The 19685-nt window shown below is 44.5% G+C and overlaps 2 protein-coding genes across 3 annotated transcripts in view; one reads left to right on the top strand and one right to left on the bottom strand.

Moving 5' to 3' along the window:
- The window catches only part of LOC311149516 (glutamate receptor-interacting protein 2-like), a gene marked incomplete at both ends in the record, with an annotated part of 31922 nt that extends 22821 nt beyond the window's left edge, over positions 1-9101 (top strand). The window contains 4 exons of the mRNA XM_084186701.1: positions 1536-1650; positions 1880-2104; positions 8668-8814; positions 8904-9101. Of these exons, the coding sequence (XP_084042827.1) occupies positions 1536-1650; positions 1880-2104; positions 8668-8814; positions 8904-9101 (685 nt within the window). The remainder of the gene's footprint in view (positions 1-1535; positions 1651-1879; positions 2105-8667; positions 8815-8903) is intronic.
- Positions 9102-14587: 5486 nt separating this feature from the next.
- Positions 14588-19685, bottom strand: part of LOC311150407 (sodium- and chloride-dependent taurine transporter-like) — a 35579-nt gene continuing 30481 nt past the window's right edge. For both annotated transcript variants that reach the window (XM_084187875.1, XM_084187874.1), the window contains exons 13-14: positions 16953-17123; positions 14588-16689 (exon numbers count right to left, since the gene is read on the bottom strand). In XM_084187875.1, coding sequence (XP_084044001.1) covers positions 16534-16689; positions 16953-17123 — 327 coding nt within the window. In that variant the 3' untranslated portion in view covers positions 14588-16533. The remainder of the gene's footprint in view (positions 16690-16952; positions 17124-19685) is intronic.

Genomic DNA, 19685 nt, shown 5'->3' on the forward strand with positions numbered 1-19685 from the left:
GTCCGCATGTATGGTTCCCACCGTGAAGCATGGAGGAGGAGGTGTGATGGTGTGGGGGTGCTTTGCTGGTGACACTGTCTGTGATTTATTTCGAATTCAAGGCACACTTAACCAGCATGGCTACCACAGCATTCTGAAGCGATACGCCATCCCATCTGGTTTACGCTTAGTGGGACTATCATTTGTTTTTCAACAGGACAATGACCCAAAACACACCTCCAGGCTGTGTAAGGGCTATTTGACCAAGACGGAGAGTGATGGAGTCCTGCATCAGATGACCTGGCCTCCACAATCCCCCGACCTCAACCCAATTGAGATGGTTTGGGATGAGTTGGGCCGCAGAGTGAAGGAAAATCAGCCAACAAGTGCTCAGCATATGTGGGAACTTCTATAAGCCTATTGGAAAAGCATTCCTCATGAAGCTGGTTGAGAGAATGCCAAGAGTGTGCAAAGCTGTCATGAAGGCAAAGGTTGGCTACATTGAAGAATCTAAAAGATAAAATATATTTTGCTATGTTTAACACTCTTTTGGTTACTACATGATTCCATATGTGTTATTTCATAGTTTTGATGTCTTCACTATTATTCTACAATGTAGAAAATAGTAAAAATAAAGAAAAACCCTTGTAGGTGTGTCCAAACGTTTGACTGGTCCTGTAATACAGATCTGGCTAATGGATTTGATAGGTGTAATAATTTTACAACAAACATCTTGTTTCGTTCTGTGGCTTTCAATGTTGTTATTTTTTCCTTTTCATCTACAAGTATGCCTTCTGTATGCCTCCACTCATGTATGTAAGCAATGATCATCATAAATGTTGTTGAAGATAGGTACAAAAAATCTATCTTTCAAGGCTGGTTTAATCTAAAACTCTGTGTTGTTTCACTGACAGCTATCGATTTGGAAAGTGAATCCAATAAATCTGCAATGTCACTCAAATATTTGGCTTTAGAATTTTTCTCTAAATCACCACAGTTGTTTAATTCCTCCATGTTATCTGCTCCTATCTGTTATATTTCTCTCTTTCTCAGGTATTCTCTCTCTCATCTGCTTTACTAACCGCCCGCGAGGCTCCTGGTGTTTCACATAAACGCATATTTTTCTCTGTGGCTTTTGTCTTCACCAAACCTGTCGCTCTAAAACACCCAAAGTCCCCATGGACACACCTCTGCCTTGTCTGTTGCCTCAATCTTAACTCTTCACTAGATTTTCTTCTCAACTTTTGTGTCCCTCACTGCCACAAACTGTCTACGCCCTAAGGCTTTTTGGGTGGCTTAACTTTTAAACGATGAACTATCTGCATGAAGAATCTTTCTATTCTAAGGGACTACACTGTTCTGTGCTAATGAGAGAGTTTACTCTTGCCCTCACTGAGGCCTGAAAGGTTTTTAAAGGACCTCTCAACGTCATGCAGTCCATTGCCTGCATTACCCACGCTGCTCTGCAGGCCACACCTGTTTCAAACCAGTCTCAAAACACCTCAGTCTCTGGACAGCAAGGCTCCTCTCATGTTCTGGTTCCTGCATTGTCATAGATACGCCAGTCCCCCTAGTTGTCATGGCACCCTGAAACAGGAGGACAGCTTCTGGTCCCAGGCGCTGCAGGACCTAGAGACCTGCGGCCAATCGGAGATACTCAGGGAGCTGGAGGTAAGCTACATCTCCCTCTATCTGTCCCAATCTGCTACTAAATGAAGCGATGCAAAAGTCTGATTGTCTAGACCGTCCAGACACCTGCTGCCACTTTGATCAATGGAGACATTGGCACAAAGCCTCCCTATTCAGTCAAGCTGTGAGTGTGCATGTATTCAGTTATACAGTATATCATGTTATTTTATTCACACACCTATAATTTAACAATCCTGTTGTCTTCTCCCAGGCATCCATGACGGGCAGCACTCTCAGCCTGTATCTGGAAGAGACGAGGTCCCAGGAAGACTCAGTGCTACAGAGCAGAATCAGTCCTGTGAAGAGGGGTCCCATTCATGACGAGCCCAAGACCAAAAGCAACCTGCAGAGGTCCAACAGGACCAGGGACACACCACCCGGGGGGACAGGGGAGCCCCAGGAGACCACCTCTCCTACAGCCCTGGAACTACTGAAGGTACATAGCAGGATTGGAGGCGGCATCTCAATTCAGTTAATTTAGGAAGTGCATTAAAGTTCCTATTCAAGAACTGAAAAATAATAAGAATTTCAGTCCTGTACAAAAGGCCTGCCCACTCAAGCTGATTGGCCTGCAGCCCTGTCAATCACTCTTCACACCTCTGTTCATCCAACCAATCAGGGCGCTTGGACACACTCCAGGGCTCCGCCCTGCACACCTCAAGTTAGATCCTGTTCACCTGCCATTTCAAGAAGAAACAAGTATTGTGTAATGAAGGACTCCAACATGCTGTTTTCCTATCTTGAAGTGTTGTGCATCCATCAAACATGTAAGTGTTGTGAAATATGTATAGTTGTGTGCAATGTCTGACCCAGGATGAGACCTATTTGTTAGGTTTTTCATGTTTTTCATGCATGTCTTTGTATTGCCGCATTATAAGTAGCCTATTGCATTTCTACATGTGTGTTGCTATACCTTTGCATTCGTTCATGTTTATATTATGCCACAATTTTCTCTTGATTATTGTATTGCATGTACATCTATTTCTTAGTCTCTTATAAGTGGAGCCTAATGATTGTATTGTTTCTCCCTTTTTAGAACCACACAACAATATAAAGAACGTTAATGGAATCCGATGTGTCTGTGTGCGTGTGGTGGTGACCAAGTGTTCAGTATGGGCCTCAACATGGTGTTCTAACCGGATAACACTGTAGTGAGCAGAACTTAAGCAATCAGAATAATTTACTAGCTGGTGAGGGCATTCCCAGCCGACCGCAGAGATGAGCTCCAGTTAGCAATTTTTTAATGGTCCTTCGAGACGGATTCTGACCTGCTATAGTTGAGATGTTGAGGTACCCCAAAGAGGAGTTTGTGTGTCTCACCACGAGACGACCGTCACCACCCACCTCAGCCCACACCGCCATACGAAGCGGTCACGCACCTGAGCCTTACACCACTTTCTCATCCAAGAGACTACTACAAGCCCTGCTCCATGCCTCCTCAGTGGTGAGGGAGTGACCACCCACTCTCCAGTTAGGAGCTGCGGAGGGACTACTGCTGTATGAGCAGGAAGAGCTCAGGAGGACGTACTCTAGGTCCTCCCGGCCTGAGTCACCGCCGCGGGAGCACCGTTACGCCGTTACTCTCCTGACCGCAACTGCTCTAGGCCCCCCCGACTAGAGCCATCGTCATGGACACGGGAGCACCACCACTGCCGATACTTCCGTAGTTGGCCCAGCTGCTCCCCTGAGAGACACTACTCCAGGCCTCCCCGGCCAGAGTTTGCCACCTCCATGGGACTGTTGGGATTCACTATGTCCTAAGGTGGCCCAGCTTCTCAACAGATCGTAGTCGCTCCAGGCCCCCCCGGCTGGAGCCTACGTCGTATCTACCAGAGCGTCGGGAGCGCCTCCTGGCCCGGAGCCAGTGCCAAGCTGTGGGTTCTATGCCTGCTCCTAGTATGTAGCCACAGCCTGCAACTACTGGCAAGGTTAAGTGCAGGTCTATCCACCCCGGCTCGCCAGCACCATGCTAGTTCCAGCCTCGAGGGTCCCGCTACCTCCAGACCTACCAGACCTCACCTCGGGACCCGCCACACATCACCTCGGGACCCGCCACACATCGCCTCGGGACCCGCCACACATCACCTCGGGTGACCCACCAGAAGTCACCCCTGGTGTCCCCCCTGACCTAGATTTCTAGTTCCCTTCCCTCCCGGTAGGGTCAGAGTCTGTCCCCCCCAGTAGGGTCAGAGTTCCCTTCCCCCACTCCCAGTAGGGTCAGAGTTCCCTTCCCCCACTCCCAGTAGGGTCAGAGTTCCCTTCCCCCCCGGGAGGGTCAGAGATTGCGTTTCCTGCCTACCTGGCAGGTGTAAAGTGTTCAGGCTTAGAGCCCCCTGCCCTGCTAGGCCCTAAGTTTGCTGTCCCGTTTGCAGGTCTGTAGCCCTCTGCCTTCATTGATATGCAGTTGCTTAGCCTGCCAGGTTTAGAGCCTCCTGCACTGCTAAGCCCCAAGTTCGCTGCACTAGGCTCACTGTCTCCAGACAGTCAGCCCTCGGTCCCTAGCACTATGTCATCAGTCCCCAGTTGTACTAGGTCTGTGTCTCCAGCACCAGTCTGCCCTCAGTACCTAACCCAGGTGGATCATCAGGCTCCTGCCGGTTAGGCTCAGAGTTACCAGTTCCTCTAGCAGGCCCAGAACTCTACTGCTCTGCTAGCTATCAGTCGTTCTCCCTGGCAGGTCCAGAGTGGGTGTCGGTGTGAGTCAGGTCCAGAGTAGGTGTCCCCTGTCAGGTCCAGAGTGGGTGTCCCCTGTCAGGTCCAGAGTGGGTGTCCCCTGTCAGGTCCAGGCTCCCAGCCTTCAGACGTTTTAGTTTCGATGTCTCCAGCTCTAGTAGGCCTTCAGTCCACTGCTCCGCTTGGCTATAGGTTCTTTGCCCCACTAGGTCTGCAGCTTCTGCCCTCAGTTAGTCTGCAGCCCCCAGCCTCAGTTGACAAGCAGTCAGCTCCCTCAGTGCTACATGCCAAACCTCCTGCCCTAGTTCTATGCCCTGGTTCACCTGTACCGCTAGGCTCTGAGTTATCTGCTCCTCTAGGTGTGCAGTCCCTGCCCCTATCCTGTTCTCAGCTCCCGGCCTCAGCTAGCGCCCAATCGCCTATACTAGCGCTAGGCTACAAGTTTCCTGCCATACCTGGCTGGCAGTCCTCAGTCTCAGTTGTAGGTTCTATGTCCCCTGCCCTGTCAGGTCCTGAGTTCCCTATCCTGCTAGGCTCTCAGCCCCTTGACCGGGGGGCCCCACCGTTCCCTGACCTGGGGGACTTCTGTTTCCAATTCTGGAGGGCTGACCACCTCCTGGACTAGAAGACCCTCCAGCCCTCGCACCTGAGTAACCACCAGACTTCATCTCTGGGGCCCAGCCTGCCCCTGCCTCCGGATCCCTGATGAGCCTCGCCCAGGGGCCCCCACCTGCTCCACCATGGGAGCCATTGCTTTCAGCAGTGGTGAGGCAGTCACAAGCCGCAGCAGCCAGTGAGCTGCTAATGACAGTTGTGGCCAGCGTGCCACAATCCTCCACCACAGTAGGCAAGCCACCACCTCCAGCCTCCAGCATCGTACTTAGCGCCAACAAATGGGCTAGAGTTAGAGGGTCCTTTGCAACACCCGTGGTGTTGCATGGGTCTGCCCAGAGCTGTCTCTGCGCCTCTGTGCACCTCCCTCCCCTGGCGGCTCCTAAGCCTCTTATGTGTACCAGTGCCGGCATGGTCCCCTAAATTGATACGCGATATCAGCTGCTCTTCTAGGTCGGCCAGATATACAGTAGGACTGGACCACATCTTGTCGGGTCCCTTCACTGCTCTGCCCCTCTACCCTGCCTGTCCTGCAGGATAGGACTAGGGCCCTTTCAGAACTAAGCCCCCAGCAGAGGCCTTTTAAGATGTGTGGATTTCCAAAGAAATACAGGTGCGGCTATACAAAAGGCTGGCCCTCTCAATCTGATTGGCCTGCAGCCCTGTCAATCACCCATTCACACCTGTTCATCCAACCAATCAGGGCGCTTGGACGCACTCCAGGGCTCTGCTCTGCACACCTCATGGTAGAGCTTGTTCACCTGCCGTCTCGAGAATAATAAGTATTGTGTAATGATGGACTCCAACATGCTGTTTTCCTATCTTGAAGTGTTGTGCGTCCATCGAACATGTATAGGTGTGTGCAATGTCTGACCCAGGACGAGGCCTATTTGTTAGGTTTTGAGTGTTTCAGAGTGAAGTTTGTTATAGTTAGTTTGTAGCTAATGCTAGCCTATTGTTTTTCATGCATGTCTTTGTATTGCCGCATTATAAGTAGCCTATTGCATTTCTACATGTGTGTTGCTATACCTTTGCATTCATTCATGTTTATATTATGCCACAATTTTCTCTTGATTATTGTATTGCATGTACATCTATTTCTTAGTCTCTTATAAGTGGAGCCTAATGCTTGTATTATTCCTCCCTTTTTAGAACCACACAACAATATAAAGAACGTTAATGGAATCCGATGTGTCTGTGTGCGTGTGGTGGTGACCAAGTGTTCAGTATGGGCCTCAACATGGTGTTCTAACCGGACAACACTGTAGTGAGCAGAACTTAAGCAATCAGAATAAGTTACTAGCTGGTGAGGGCATTCACAGCCGACCGCTGAGACGAGCTCCAGCTAGCTGTTTTTACATGGACCTAGGTCTCGCAGGATTTGGCGACCAAAAGTTTTTTCATGAATTCATTGATTTGAAATGGAACTGATGTTAACTCTGGTACATGGGGAGAGATGAATCAAAAATCCCAAATGATTGTGGAATGATTTCCAATGCAGGGTTTAAAGCATGACTAGCTACCGTTTTATCAACTTGAGTATGCAGACAACCCTGTAAAGGTATTGATCAGTGAACTGTGGCCTGACCCTACTCTACATGATGGCACAAACGGCAGTCTCCAGGGAGAATATGCCTGTTTAGGTCCAATGAAGATCGTACCATGAGCCCCACCCTTCACTAACTGAACTGTGGTGCGTTGGTAAAATCACTGGGGAAGCCCCCCCCTCCCCCCCCCAATGCCATATTACAACCTACACAGTTGTGTCATGATAATTGCGTTGTTTGCTGTTAGTTCATATGCCTTGTGACCGTGATGTATAGGCCTAAAGTCCGAGACAATAAGAAGACAGTGACAGAATAAATTCAACCACACCTATGTTTTATCACAAAACCGGATAGCAACCTCTGTCCGGTAAAGTCTGCGACGCATATTGCATGTAACAGACAGTTACATGACCTACAGCATGGTTAAGCAAGTTAACGTTTCTGACATTTCGCAAAGAAAACAGGAGCTGCCGCCACTATTCCAGCACCATTTCAACTTCAACATTTCATCATCATCAAATCACAGTGACAACTAAAACTAAAAGATACCAGAAACAATTTAGTCTAACATAAGCTAAATATGATGTGGCTGTCCATGGTTCTGATTTCTGTTTGTGCGCACGCGTTCGTGCAAGTAGAAAAACATGTTGAGTCACCCTACTTGTAGAGAAACGCCAATGCCATCCTCCTCTCTTTCATGTTTACGAAACGGTCTATCACTCTGTCATACAGTACACGCTTTTATTTTTTTGTTGTCCTAGGTTACCTAGCTAAAATGCTTGCTCGCTAGCCTAACTTCCATTCATGGGCAATGTTAGCTCGTTAACATTAGCCTTCTACATCTAGTTACTGTACATATTGAACTTCCATCCTCTCAGGCCAGGGGCACAACAATGTATGAATTAATGTTTGGATCAGAATTGCCGTTATAATAATTGGCCAGTACAGAGAATTAAGTAAAACCACAAGTCCAAATCCCTATCTCCATCCATGGCTAATTTAGGAAAGGGTCAAATGTAGCTAGCTAGCTAGCCACCAGAGGACAACAACACAACCAGATGGGACAATTCAAGTTGTTTCTCTTAATGAGGTATGCTCTCAAAGCGATTTGATAGGAGAGACTCCAAATCCAAGCTGGCTTCCCTTGACTTTTTTTTTCTTTTTTCTGCTAGGACCATTTACAGTTGAGCTCGCTCTGTTTAGCTCAATGCTGATTGGCTAATTATTTATACTTTTTTGTCAAGGGAGACCAAATGCTCGCTGGCTTCCCTTGCATTTAATGCTACAGGCGGCAACAATGTCATACTCGTTTGGACCAGACAGTATCAGATAGATGGCCTACACGTAGAGAGACATAGGGACGCTGTTTCGCTCATTCGGATGCGTTCTCCTGTGAGATACATACAGCCTCTTGCAAATTGAAGGAAGCCTGGCTTCCCTTCGCATCCATGAATACACGCCACTGCACGCTACTCTGCGTCATGACTGAGGTCTAACTGGACCCAGTGGATGCCAGGCCGGTCAGGATTTGTAGTGTGTGGGATAATAGATAGAAACATAGATAAAACCGCACACTGAGCCAAATGCTTTGACTCCTGACTCTTCTCTGATGCCTCAGACTGCTGCTTGGCAGTCCCTATACTGCTTGGAAATGGCAGACGTGACCTGAACACTACATGTACAGAAGTCTGTTCTGTTGTGCTGTAATGTACTGTTGGCTTAGGCCGTAGGTTGAATAAGGGCACAAGCACTTTGAAACTGAACGCCCTTAAAAACAAACATTCATTGCAGATTGAATATGTGATTGTAGATATTGGTGTAATTACCTCTGGCAGCCATAATCCCACATTAATCCTAGATTCTGCTTCATTTACATTGCAAAACAATATCACGATATGATGAGTGACTGAGCCTGTGGAGATGCGTGACCTGTAAAGCCCGATTCACATGACTTGCGCAAGAATGGCATTGTGCTGAGCGAGCCATTGCTTTTCAACGGAGGAGGCATTGCGCTTCGCAAGAGGGTTGCGGCGAGCTAGGCCCTTTGGGGTCAGCGTTGTTGCATTCCGGTTTTAGGTAAAGTTACACCCCGCACTGTGCTGGAACCAATGGAGAGCTTGGCGACTTGCACGAGTCAAGTGAATGGGCCTTACTGTCTGTCCTTTAGGTGACCCTGAGGAAGGACCCAGACTGTGGAGACTTTGGCTTCAGTGTGTCAGACGGCCTCCTGGAGAAGGGTGCCTACGTCAACATGATCCGACCAGATGGTCCTGCCGACCAGGCTGGGTTGAAACCCTACGACCGCATTCTGCAGGTACACATCTTTGTTCAACTAACATTTTTTTTTTTTAAATACAGTATCTACATCTGTTTGTTATGTTGACCTGACTGCTCCTGTCCCAGGTGAACCGAGCAAGGACCAGAGACTTTGACTGCTGCCTGACTGTCCCCCTCATCACTGAAGCAGGAGACAGCTTGGACCTGGTTATCAGCAGGAACCCCCTGGCACAGGCAGATAATGGGCCGCCTCAGGACTGCGAGGACCCCTCTGATTCACTGTTCGACTTCCCATATTACAGGACCAACAGTATCGCCCTGTGACCAAGGTCCAGGTGGAAGATTATGGACTAATAGGCACTGCACATTACACACACATTTAGTTTTATCATATCTCTTGTACACACACTTTCACACAAAACCACATTCACACGTGAGCATACATGTGTATGTGAATATTCACACAGACACACACTCCTTCACACTGTGACCAGTGTTAGTCAGTCTATTCATGTGATGTAGAGCAGAGGAGACTCTGTCAGGCTCCTAGGGCTGTTCTGGAAAAACCACATGTAGTTACGTAACAGCTTCTGGATGGCAACACTAGCGTTGCTCAACTCTTGCAGAAATCCCAGAGAAACACAAACCTCTCAGAGAAGCAGGCATGTTCGGGACACCACCACCCTCTGTGACCTCTTGCTGGGGATTGGTGCAGTTACACGTGAACACACTTGACAAACAAACGTGGGCACATGCTGTGCTGGACTATTATTTAAGCCATGTGTTGGCTGGCTGCCTTCTCCTTCCAGCTCCCTGGCCCACACTGCCAACCCCAAGCACAAAACAGCTAGCTAGCGCCTCCAAATAGATAGAATGCTAAACTGTCCCTCACTGTTACTTGCCAAATATTGCAAACATTTCTATTTTAGATCCCCCAACTCTATCCCGAAGTCTAAAATGTTTGTGGAAATGGACTAGTTGACTCAGGTCCACGTTTTATCCCTGTTGTGTTATTAAATGGCCGTCATGTGAAGGACAAATACTTACCAAGGACTATTTTATCACACCTCCTGCTTTGTTCACAACAAAAGTTACATTTCAGAATGTTTCTTTCTCTCATTACATTTCTCACACCGTGTTAATAGGTACTGGATAGACTGGGAAGAAATGTAATTCATTACTTTTTGGGATAAGTGTTTTTGTTTCTCAAGGTTCTTGTCAACAGCTTTATATAATCAAGTTCACTGTATTTCTTACACCAAACCACACTGTTTTTGTTTGCATGCACTAGTAGTTTACCTAAATCAGATCCATGCACTAGTAGTTTACCTAAATTAGATCCATGCACTATTAGTTCACCTAAATCAGATCCATGCACTAGTAGTTCACCTAAATCAGATCCATACACTAGCAGATCACCTAAATCAGATCCATACGCTAGTAGATCACCTAAATCAGATCCATGCACTAGTAGTTCACCTAAATCAGATCCATACAGTAGTAGATCACCTAAATCAGATCCATACACTAGTAGATCACCTAAATCAGATCCATACGCTAGTAGATCACCTAAATCAGATCCATGCACTATATTTACATGTTTTATCACTCACGATTTTATTGTATTATACCGCTAATGGTGATACTGTCACATTCTTTATATTGAAAAGCTTTGTCACCCACTCTAAAGGAGTGTTCCTTATCATAAACACACTCTACTTGATTCTGTTGTTCCAGGTCCCGTCTCTCCTCTTTAGATTTCACCCTCAATATCAGGATCTCCTACATGAGGCCAGGAGTTTTTCCTGACTAGGAAAACCTCCTGGCCCTAGTCCTATGTATACATGTTTCAAAAGGCATTATACCAGAGTATCAACTCTCAGGAGTACAGGGTGTGGTTTCCCCACAAACAGACTCTTAAGTGAATGACGTCACCTGCCAAATGTGGAATAAAATACATTTCAATTGAGATGATTTCCTTTTAAACCCATTTTCATGTATCCATTGAGGTTTAGGCCCCAACTCTCAATAAGGTATGGCCTCGGATTAGAGTATTTTCCTGAACCTCCACGGCTGTTTCTCCCGCCCATGTTAGTAAGCATGGTAAGCATGTAGCTATTGGATTTAATGCCCCACCCAGTAGAAAGCTCACATTGTCCACAACGGGGAATTTCGGAACATTTCTGCGCTGAACAATTGCCATCTCTGTCCTGCTCCGTCAGACCGAACCTTCCCCAGAGCTGTTGCAGTTTTATCATGACATTGTATGGTTTTATAAAGCTCTTACATAACGTGTCTGGCCCTGGCCTGCTTACCAAGCTGCCTCAGTGGAAATAAGGTGATTTGTTTCATTTCATGTAATGGCTGGTGTAGAGATGTAGTGAGACTGCAGTCATGCTGTCCCGTTCAGGGCTCAACTCACTGCTTTTTAATCCTCAGGAAGGAAACATGTTTTTAGATTTTTTGAAAAATGTTTTCAAACTGTCTTCTAACATAAATGTCCCATTTGATACAGAGGCCTATTTTGTTTTTCTAAATTTTATTTGAGGTGTGTCTGAATATTATTCAGTACACAGTCTGTACATGGTCTCCCTTCCTATGTATAATGTTTTTATTCGTAATGACATTCTGCGTGTGGTTTCTGTATGTAAGATGTGACTGAGTGCAGTATCTGTTCTCTGTACAGTTCTTCTGTTTACATTGTCCCCCAGCTGCATCCAAGCATTGCTATTTAATTTGTGTGGGAGTCTGAGCCAATCTGAAGGAAATTGGTTTGTGAGATGTACATGAAATGGATGTTATTTTATTCTTTAATGAGATGTATTTCCTGCTTTTTATGAAAATAAAGATATGACGAATGGGATGTCATTTTCTCTTTCTTGAATTCCTCTACCTGAGCCATTATCTTTGCAAGTTCAGATATTGATTGACCAAACGCTACACGGATCCTCTACCATTGGAAATTAAGTGAAGGCACGTTTGCAGAAAGAACAATTTCCTGAATAGTTATGTTAATTAAGGATTTCATGCCTATTTCCACAAAGAAAGACCTTGCTCCAGCCATGTTTTGCCAGCCTCCCCACACTTGATGCCAGGTAACAGGCTGAACATAAATCTACAATGGTCTCAGTCCCGCCACACTCCCACTTCTTTGTAGATGTGAACGTCACGTTTTTGTGGGTGAGGTGTCAACATGGTTTCCATCTGTCGATGGATTTATGGCAGACAGGACACCTAAGATTGTTTACCAGAAGTGTCAATGAGCTGTCACACTGGCTGCCGTAGGGCCGACCCAAGGGGGCAAAGTAGGACTCAAGTTCAAATAAATATAGTTGGCTATTTTGGGTGTGTGGTGCAAGATGTATTGTGATTTGTTGAAGCAGCACTTGCTGAACGAAACAGTATTGATCATCAAGGTGATGGAGATGAGCAGTCATATATTCCTTTCAGTATTAATCAGGTATTACATTACTCATCACATGAGCATAGTGCACCTAACCACCTCGGCTACACCCATATGTTTCTGCCACTGGCGACAGGGTCAGAGTTTTCCACAACACCAGAGGGACTTCTCAACTGTTCAACGCCACTGTCTGCCATTCCAAGGTGTCACCTTCTACCTTTGAGGTGACTCTTAATGCCCATTTTGGCTAACACTAACTAGACACTAACTGGCTTAGTGGGTAAGAGCGTTGTGCCAGTAACCGAAAGGTCGCTGGTTCTAATCCCCGAGCCGACTAGGTGAAAAATCTGCCGATGTGCCCTTGAGCAAGGCACTTAACCCTAATTGCTCCTGTAAGTCGCTCTGGATAAGAGCGTCTGCTAAATGACTAAAATGTAAAAATGTAGATTAGAGGCCCAGTGCAGTCAAAAACTAGATTTTCCTGTGGCCAGTCACGAAAATGGTTCGAGTCACGTGACCGTGGTTTGCTATATAAAGCAGGCAGACAGGCATCCAGTCAGCGGCAGTCCTGTTAGCGAAAACAGTTTGTTGATGAGAGGTTGAAGGAGAATGGCAAGAATCGTGCAAGCTAACAGGCAGGCCACAAACAGGCAAATAACAGTGCAGTACAACAGTGGTGTGAAGAACGGCATCTCGGAATGCACAACTTGTCTGTCCTTGTCACGGATGGGCTATTGCAGCAGACGACGACACCGGGTTCCACTCCTATCAGCTAAAAACAAGAAGAAGCGGCTCCAGTGGGCACGCAATAACCAACACTGGAGAATTGAGGAGTGGAAAAACATTGCCTGGTCCGCCAAATCCCAGTTCCTGTTGCGTCATGTTGATGGCAGAGTCAGGATTTGGCGTATGCAGCATGAGTCCATGGCCCCATCCTGCCTGGTGTCAACGGTACAGGCTGGTGGCGGTGGTGTAATGGTGTGGGGAATGTTTTCCTGGCAACATTAGGTCCCTTGATAATAATTGTGCAACGTTTCCATGCCCCAAAGAATTCAGGCTGTTCTGGAGGCAAAGGGGGGGTCCGACCCGGTACTAGATGTACCTAATAAACTGTGTGTATATTTCCACACAATGAGGTTGGAATAATACTGTGAAAGTGATGATAATGCCCTTTTAGAGTAAGAGCTGTTTGAAAAGACCGCCAAAAATGTCTGCCTGTTTTGGTGGGATGGAGTTTTTGCCTGCCTGGTGTCATCACCAGGCGGTAAATTAGTTAATAGACCAACAAGAAAGAGAGTTCCAAACCTCTCTGCTAATAACAGCTCAAACCACTCTGACAGTCCGAGCAAAATTCTTGCTTGAGAAATTGCTCTTTGCTAAGAAGCTTTTTTTTTTTTTTTTTTTTTTTACCATTTTAATTGAAAACAATCACAGTATGTCACGATCGTTTACGGACGAGAAGGACCAAGGCGCAGCGTGATATGCATTCATATTTATTTACGTACTGAACACACGACAAAACAACAAACGAAACGTGAAGTCCAAAGTAGACAAATAACATACCTCACACGGAACAAGATCCCACACCCCACTAGTGCCAACAGGCTACCTAAGTATGGTCCCCAATCAGAGACAACGAGCTACAGCTGCCTCTGATTGGGAACCACCCTGGCCAACATAGATCTAAACGATCTAGAAACTAACATAGACACCCAACACAGAAAATACACACCCTGACTCAACAAATACCAGTCCCTAGAGTCAGGGCGTGACACAGTAAGGTACTTTTAATTGTTACCCATAAAGGATTTGATATTGAGATTAAAACGGCTGCATTGGACCTGTTGAAAGTTAAGTAATTCTGAGAGGAATGTTTGGGATGTGTCTGTGGAGGTCATCTGTGGGGTCAGAGTTGCCACATTTTATAGCCCATCAGTAACTTTCACTGTTGTGGCCAAGCATAAGTGGTCTGTGATTGGTCATTCTGACGGGGTGTGTGATTACCAGAAAAAGTATGTTAAAATAGAAACACAGTCACTCAATTCCTGCAGGGTGTCTGTCAGCACCATGGCAATAGTACTATTTAATTTTTTTATTAAATATTAGTCTACTCTATTAACACCCACATAATTTCGATAATTACACAAGTTACAATTTATATTGTGTGGTTATTAAAGCCTCTTTATTTGAATGCATTTGTTTTAAGTCATTTTCAATATGTAAATGTTGGGTATATTACAAATATGAATATGGAAGAATGTAGAATATGTTTTATCATCATGTTAGAAGTGAATGTGTGTAGTATTTCCATAGCAGTCTGTATAAGAGAGAAGCAGGCCAGTAGGCCCTAGGGAATGTTACTTAAATGCACTTTACAGAACAAACTAATAATTCACTCCAAGACGTGTAAAGAAAAAGACGTTTATTTTCAATCTAGGAAGTGATGATGCAATGAGCATCTTAAAGGGGGACGGACGTTAGACAAAAATACTTTGGTACACTTGATTTTCCAACAGGGTTTATTTATCACCCTCTGGACTAGTAATTTTGTTGACCAAGCACTGTACTGTGGATGTTCATGTACATGCATTGGGTAAAATAATCTCACTTGAACTTTAAACATTCATATTTTTTATGTTGGACATATCAATTTTAGTATTTTTACATCTGTTTTCAAATTGAAATCAAATAATTTGAGTGGTAAAGGCCATTTCTTTGACGAATATTGCACACTGCAAATATTCATTCAGGCTCATAACATTTAACGTTAAAATACAAATTGCTGACTGTATTCAGAAAAAATAGGTCATCATCAGTGACAGTGTTCATATGATGTACAGTATAAAATGGTTAATACAAAAAGGCATATGTGATTCACAAACAAGTAAAATACTAAATGAACATGATAAAACCCAGAGTCTGGTGGTAGTTTCATATGATACAGATATTTAGTGACCATCACTGCTATTAAAATGAGTGCACTGGAGAAAAAAACTATTATTTCACATTTTTAGAAAAAGCATTTTGTTAAGGTTACATTTTTTACCTCAATCAAGTTATGGTTCTCACAACTCTCACAGGTTTAGTCCTAAAGAAACAGAATGTTTGATGGCAATGTTCCACTTTTTTTTTTTTTTATATATTTATAGCGAGTGAGTGAGAGTGTAATGCTCCTGTTTGAACCGATAGATATCAAAGTGAACAACATCAAAAAGGTTTGAATCTATATACTTTCCTCTTTAAATGCATGGTGCAAATGTAACTGCAGGTTCTTGCGACCATTACAGAGGTTGGCGGCACCTTAATTGGGGATGACGGGCTCATAGTAATGGCTGGAACGGAATCGATGGAATGGTATCAAATACACTAACACCATGGTTTCTATTTGGTTGATACCATTCCATTCACTCCATTCCAACCATTATTATGAGCCGTCCTCCCCTCAGCTGCCTCCTGTGGACCATTATCATAAGAGATCACTACAATAAAAGTGAAACTCAACGTATAAAGTGCAAAGGGAGGTTTCAATAAATGCACTGGGACGCACTGTAGGCAATATACAAATACTCTTAAAATGCTTATTCCTTTTGTCCTTTACTTCCTCCTTGTTTTCCCCACCTCCTTTCCTGCCTCCCTCCTAAGGACACGTGATCCTTCCAGGAACATTTTGTACAGTATTTGGGCATGGCCATAGTTATGAACTTCTATATTTACACTGCATGTTGTCACTATACATTCAGGTGGTGTGGATGTCTACTCTACTAGCAGGTGTGACTGGCTGGCGTCCGCCTCTACCGAAGCTACGATTTATTCAGTTGCATCTCAAAACAAACAACAACAACGACAACAGATAAAAAATGACCTCAGACAAGGATACTGCCACAATAATGTGAGAAAATTATCTTAATAGTTTGCTACCTAACATGTTACACGTTTAGTTTACTGTATTTGTGATGAGTGAAAATTACCTTTTTTCCCCTAGTATTTCCGAACAGCAAACACCTTCTCGATTCTCCACAATCAACAGAAAGGTAATTAACATAGAACAACATGTTCTATCTCAAAATATTACCTGAACTGAGATCACCACCCACTACAGCCACGACAACAACGGTAACAACAACATGATAAAAATAAAAATAAAAAATACAGAGAGAAAAAACTACAACAACCCAATGACAATATATATACTGTAGCTCTCATCTTCATCATTATCATAGAAACCAAACCAGAATATTCCTAGTGTGGATACATAGAACAATGTAAACCTGGTTCTACCACTATCAAAGTTAGCAAATATATGATAACAACATAGAAAGCACGTCAATCAGCATGTCCTCTCACAGAGAGTGCTCACATCATCGTTTCTACAATGGTGTGGGTGGGCTTGATCAGGCCGTTGTTCCCATTGGGGTCCAGAGGCTGGGTCAGCTCGCTGCCCTTCACGCTGTACTCTTTGGGGCGAGAACTCGCACCTCCCTTTACTGGGGCCGCCACCGCCTTAATCCTCTGTGGGGAGGAGAGGAGAAATCTTTATATAATGCCATAAAATCATATTACATGGTATACTGTATCATGTGGATATCTTATGTGGATATCTTATATCTTGTGTGCCATATCATACAAGTTATGCAATTGTATACCGCATGCCATTACCACAATTGCTGCACTTCCTTGCAGGCAGTTCTTCTATTCATACAACTAGTTAACCCTTTATCAATGATTTGGGACATCTTCTAGGTTATCTAGCATCATCTTTTGTGTTTGCGTACCTCGATGAGCGGTCCGTCGGACTGGAAGATCTTGATGACCATTACCATGGGGATGCAGATCATAGAGGCCAGGGCCAGAGACCAGCCCAGGCCGATGGACCAGTCTGGGTACTCATACACCTTGTTATAGGTCAGGGGCTTGTACTTCACCAACGAGAAGATAAAACAACCCTGGGAACAACAACAAGAAAAATTGTTTAGGACATGGTCCCTTATGGAGACATTCTACAGTACTCTTCACTCTGATCCAATAGGTTCCTCATGTTTTCAGAACCACAACACAACAGTGTTGGACTGTTGAACACTTTGTAACAGTGTTGGACTGTTGAACACTTTGTAACATTGTTGGGGTATTGAACACTTTGTAACATTGTTGGGCTATTGAACACTTTGTAACAGTGTTGGGCTGTTGAACACTGTAACATTGTCGGGCTGTTGAACACTTTGTAACAGTGTTGGACTGTTGAACACTTCGTAACAGTGTTGGGCTGTTGAACACGTTGTAACAGTGTTGGGCTGTTGAACACGTTGTAACAGTGTTGGGCTGTTGAACACGTTGTAACAGTGTTGGGCTGTTGAACACGTTGTAACAGTGTTGGGCTGTTGAACACGTTGTAACAGTGTTGGGCTGTTGAACACTTTGTAACAGTGTTGGGCTGTTGAACACTTTGTAACAGTGTTGGGCTGTTGAACACTTTGTAACAGTGTTGGGCTGTTGAACACTTTGTAACAGTGTTGGGCTGTTGAACACTTTGTAACAGTGTTGGGCTATTGAACACTTTGTAACAGTGTTGGGGTATTGAACACTTTGTAACAGTGTTGGGCTGTTGAACACTTTGTAACAGTGTTGGGCTGTTGAACACTTTGTAACAGTGTTGGGCTGTTGAACACTTTGTAACAGTGTTGGGCTGTTGAACACTTTGTAACAGTGTTGGGCTGTTGAACACTTTGTAACAGTGTTGGGCTGTTGAACACTTTGTAACAGTGTTGGGCTGTTGAACACTAACATTGTTGGGCTGTTGAACACTTTGTAACAGTGTTGGGCTATTGAACACTTTGTAACAGTGTTGGGCTGTTGAACACTTTGTAACAGTGTTGGGCTGTTGAACACTTTGTAACATTGTTGGGCTGTTGAACACTTTGTAACAGTGTTGGGCTATTGAACACTTTGTAACAGTGTTGGGCTGTTGAACACTTTGTAACAGTGTTGGGCTGTTGAACACTTTGTAACAGTGTTGGGCTATTGAACACTTTGTAACAGTGTTGGGCTATTGAACACTTTGTAACAGTGTTGGGCTATTGAACACTTTGTAACAGTGTTGGGCTATTGAACACTTTGTAACATTGTTGGGCTGTTGAACACTTTGTAACAGTGTTGGGCTATTGAACACTTTGTAACAGTGTTGGGCTATTGAACACTTTGTAACAGTGTTGGGCTATTGAACACTTTGTAACAGTGTTGGGCTATTGAACACTTTGTAACAGTGTTGGGCTATTGAACACTCTGTAACAGTGTTGGGCTGTTGAACACTAACATTGTTGGGCTGTTGAACACTTTGTAACAGTGTTGGGCTATTGAACACTTTGTAACAGTGTTGGGCTATTGAACACTTTGTAACAGTGTTGGGCTATTGAACACTTTGTAACAGTGTTGGGCTATTGAACACTTTGTAACAGTGTTGGGCTATTGAACACTCTGTAACAGTGTTGGGCTGTTGAACACTAACATTGTTGGGCTGTTGAACACTTTGTAACATTGTTGGGCTGTTGAACACTAACATTGTTGGGCTGTTGAACACTTTGTAACAGTGTTGGGCTATTGAACACTTTGTAACAGTGTTGGGCTATTGAACACTTTGTAACAGTGTTGGGCTATTGAACACTTTGTAACAGTGTTGGGCTGTTGAACACTTTGTAACAGTGTTGGGCTGTTGAACACTTTGTAACAGTGTTGGGCTGTTGAACACTTTGTAACAGTGTTGGGCTGTTGAACACTTTGTAACAGTGTTGGGCTGTTGAACACTTTGTAACAGTGTTGGGCTATTGAACACTAACATTGTTGGGCTGTTGAACACTTTGTAACAGTGTTGGGCTATTGAACACTTTGTAACAGTGTTGGGCTATTGAACACTTTGTAACAGTGTTGGGCTATTGAACACTTTGTAACAGTGTTGGGCTATTGAACACTTTGTAACATTGTTGGGCTGTTGAACACTTTGTAACAGTGTTGGGCTATTGAACACTTTGTAACAGTGTTGGGCTATTGAACACTTTGTAACAGTGTTGGGCTATTGAACACTTTGTAACAGTGTTGGGCTATTGAACACTTTGTAACAGTGTTGGGCTGTTGAACACTTTGTAACAGTGTTGGGCTGTTGAACACTTTGTAACAGTGTTGGGCTATTGAACACTTTGTAACAGTGTTGGGCTATTGAACACTTTGTAACAGTGTTGGGCTATTGAACACTTTGTAACAGTGTTGGGCTATTGAACACTTTGTAACAGTGTTGGGCTATTGAACACTTTGTAACAGTGTTGGGCTATTGAACACTTTGTAACAGTGTTGGGCTATTGAACACTTTGTAATAGTGTTGGGCTATTGAACACTTTGTAACAGTGTTGGGCTGTTGAACACTTTGTAACATTGTTGGGCTGTTGAACACTTTGTAACAGTGTTGGGCTATTGAACACTTTGTAACAGTGTTGGGCTATTGAACACTTTGTAACAGTGTT

The sequence above is a fragment of the Coregonus lavaretus genome (genome assembly GCF_964263955.1).
Source record: "Coregonus lavaretus genome assembly, chromosome: 22".
NCBI lineage: Eukaryota > Metazoa > Chordata > Actinopteri > Salmoniformes > Salmonidae > Coregonus > Coregonus lavaretus.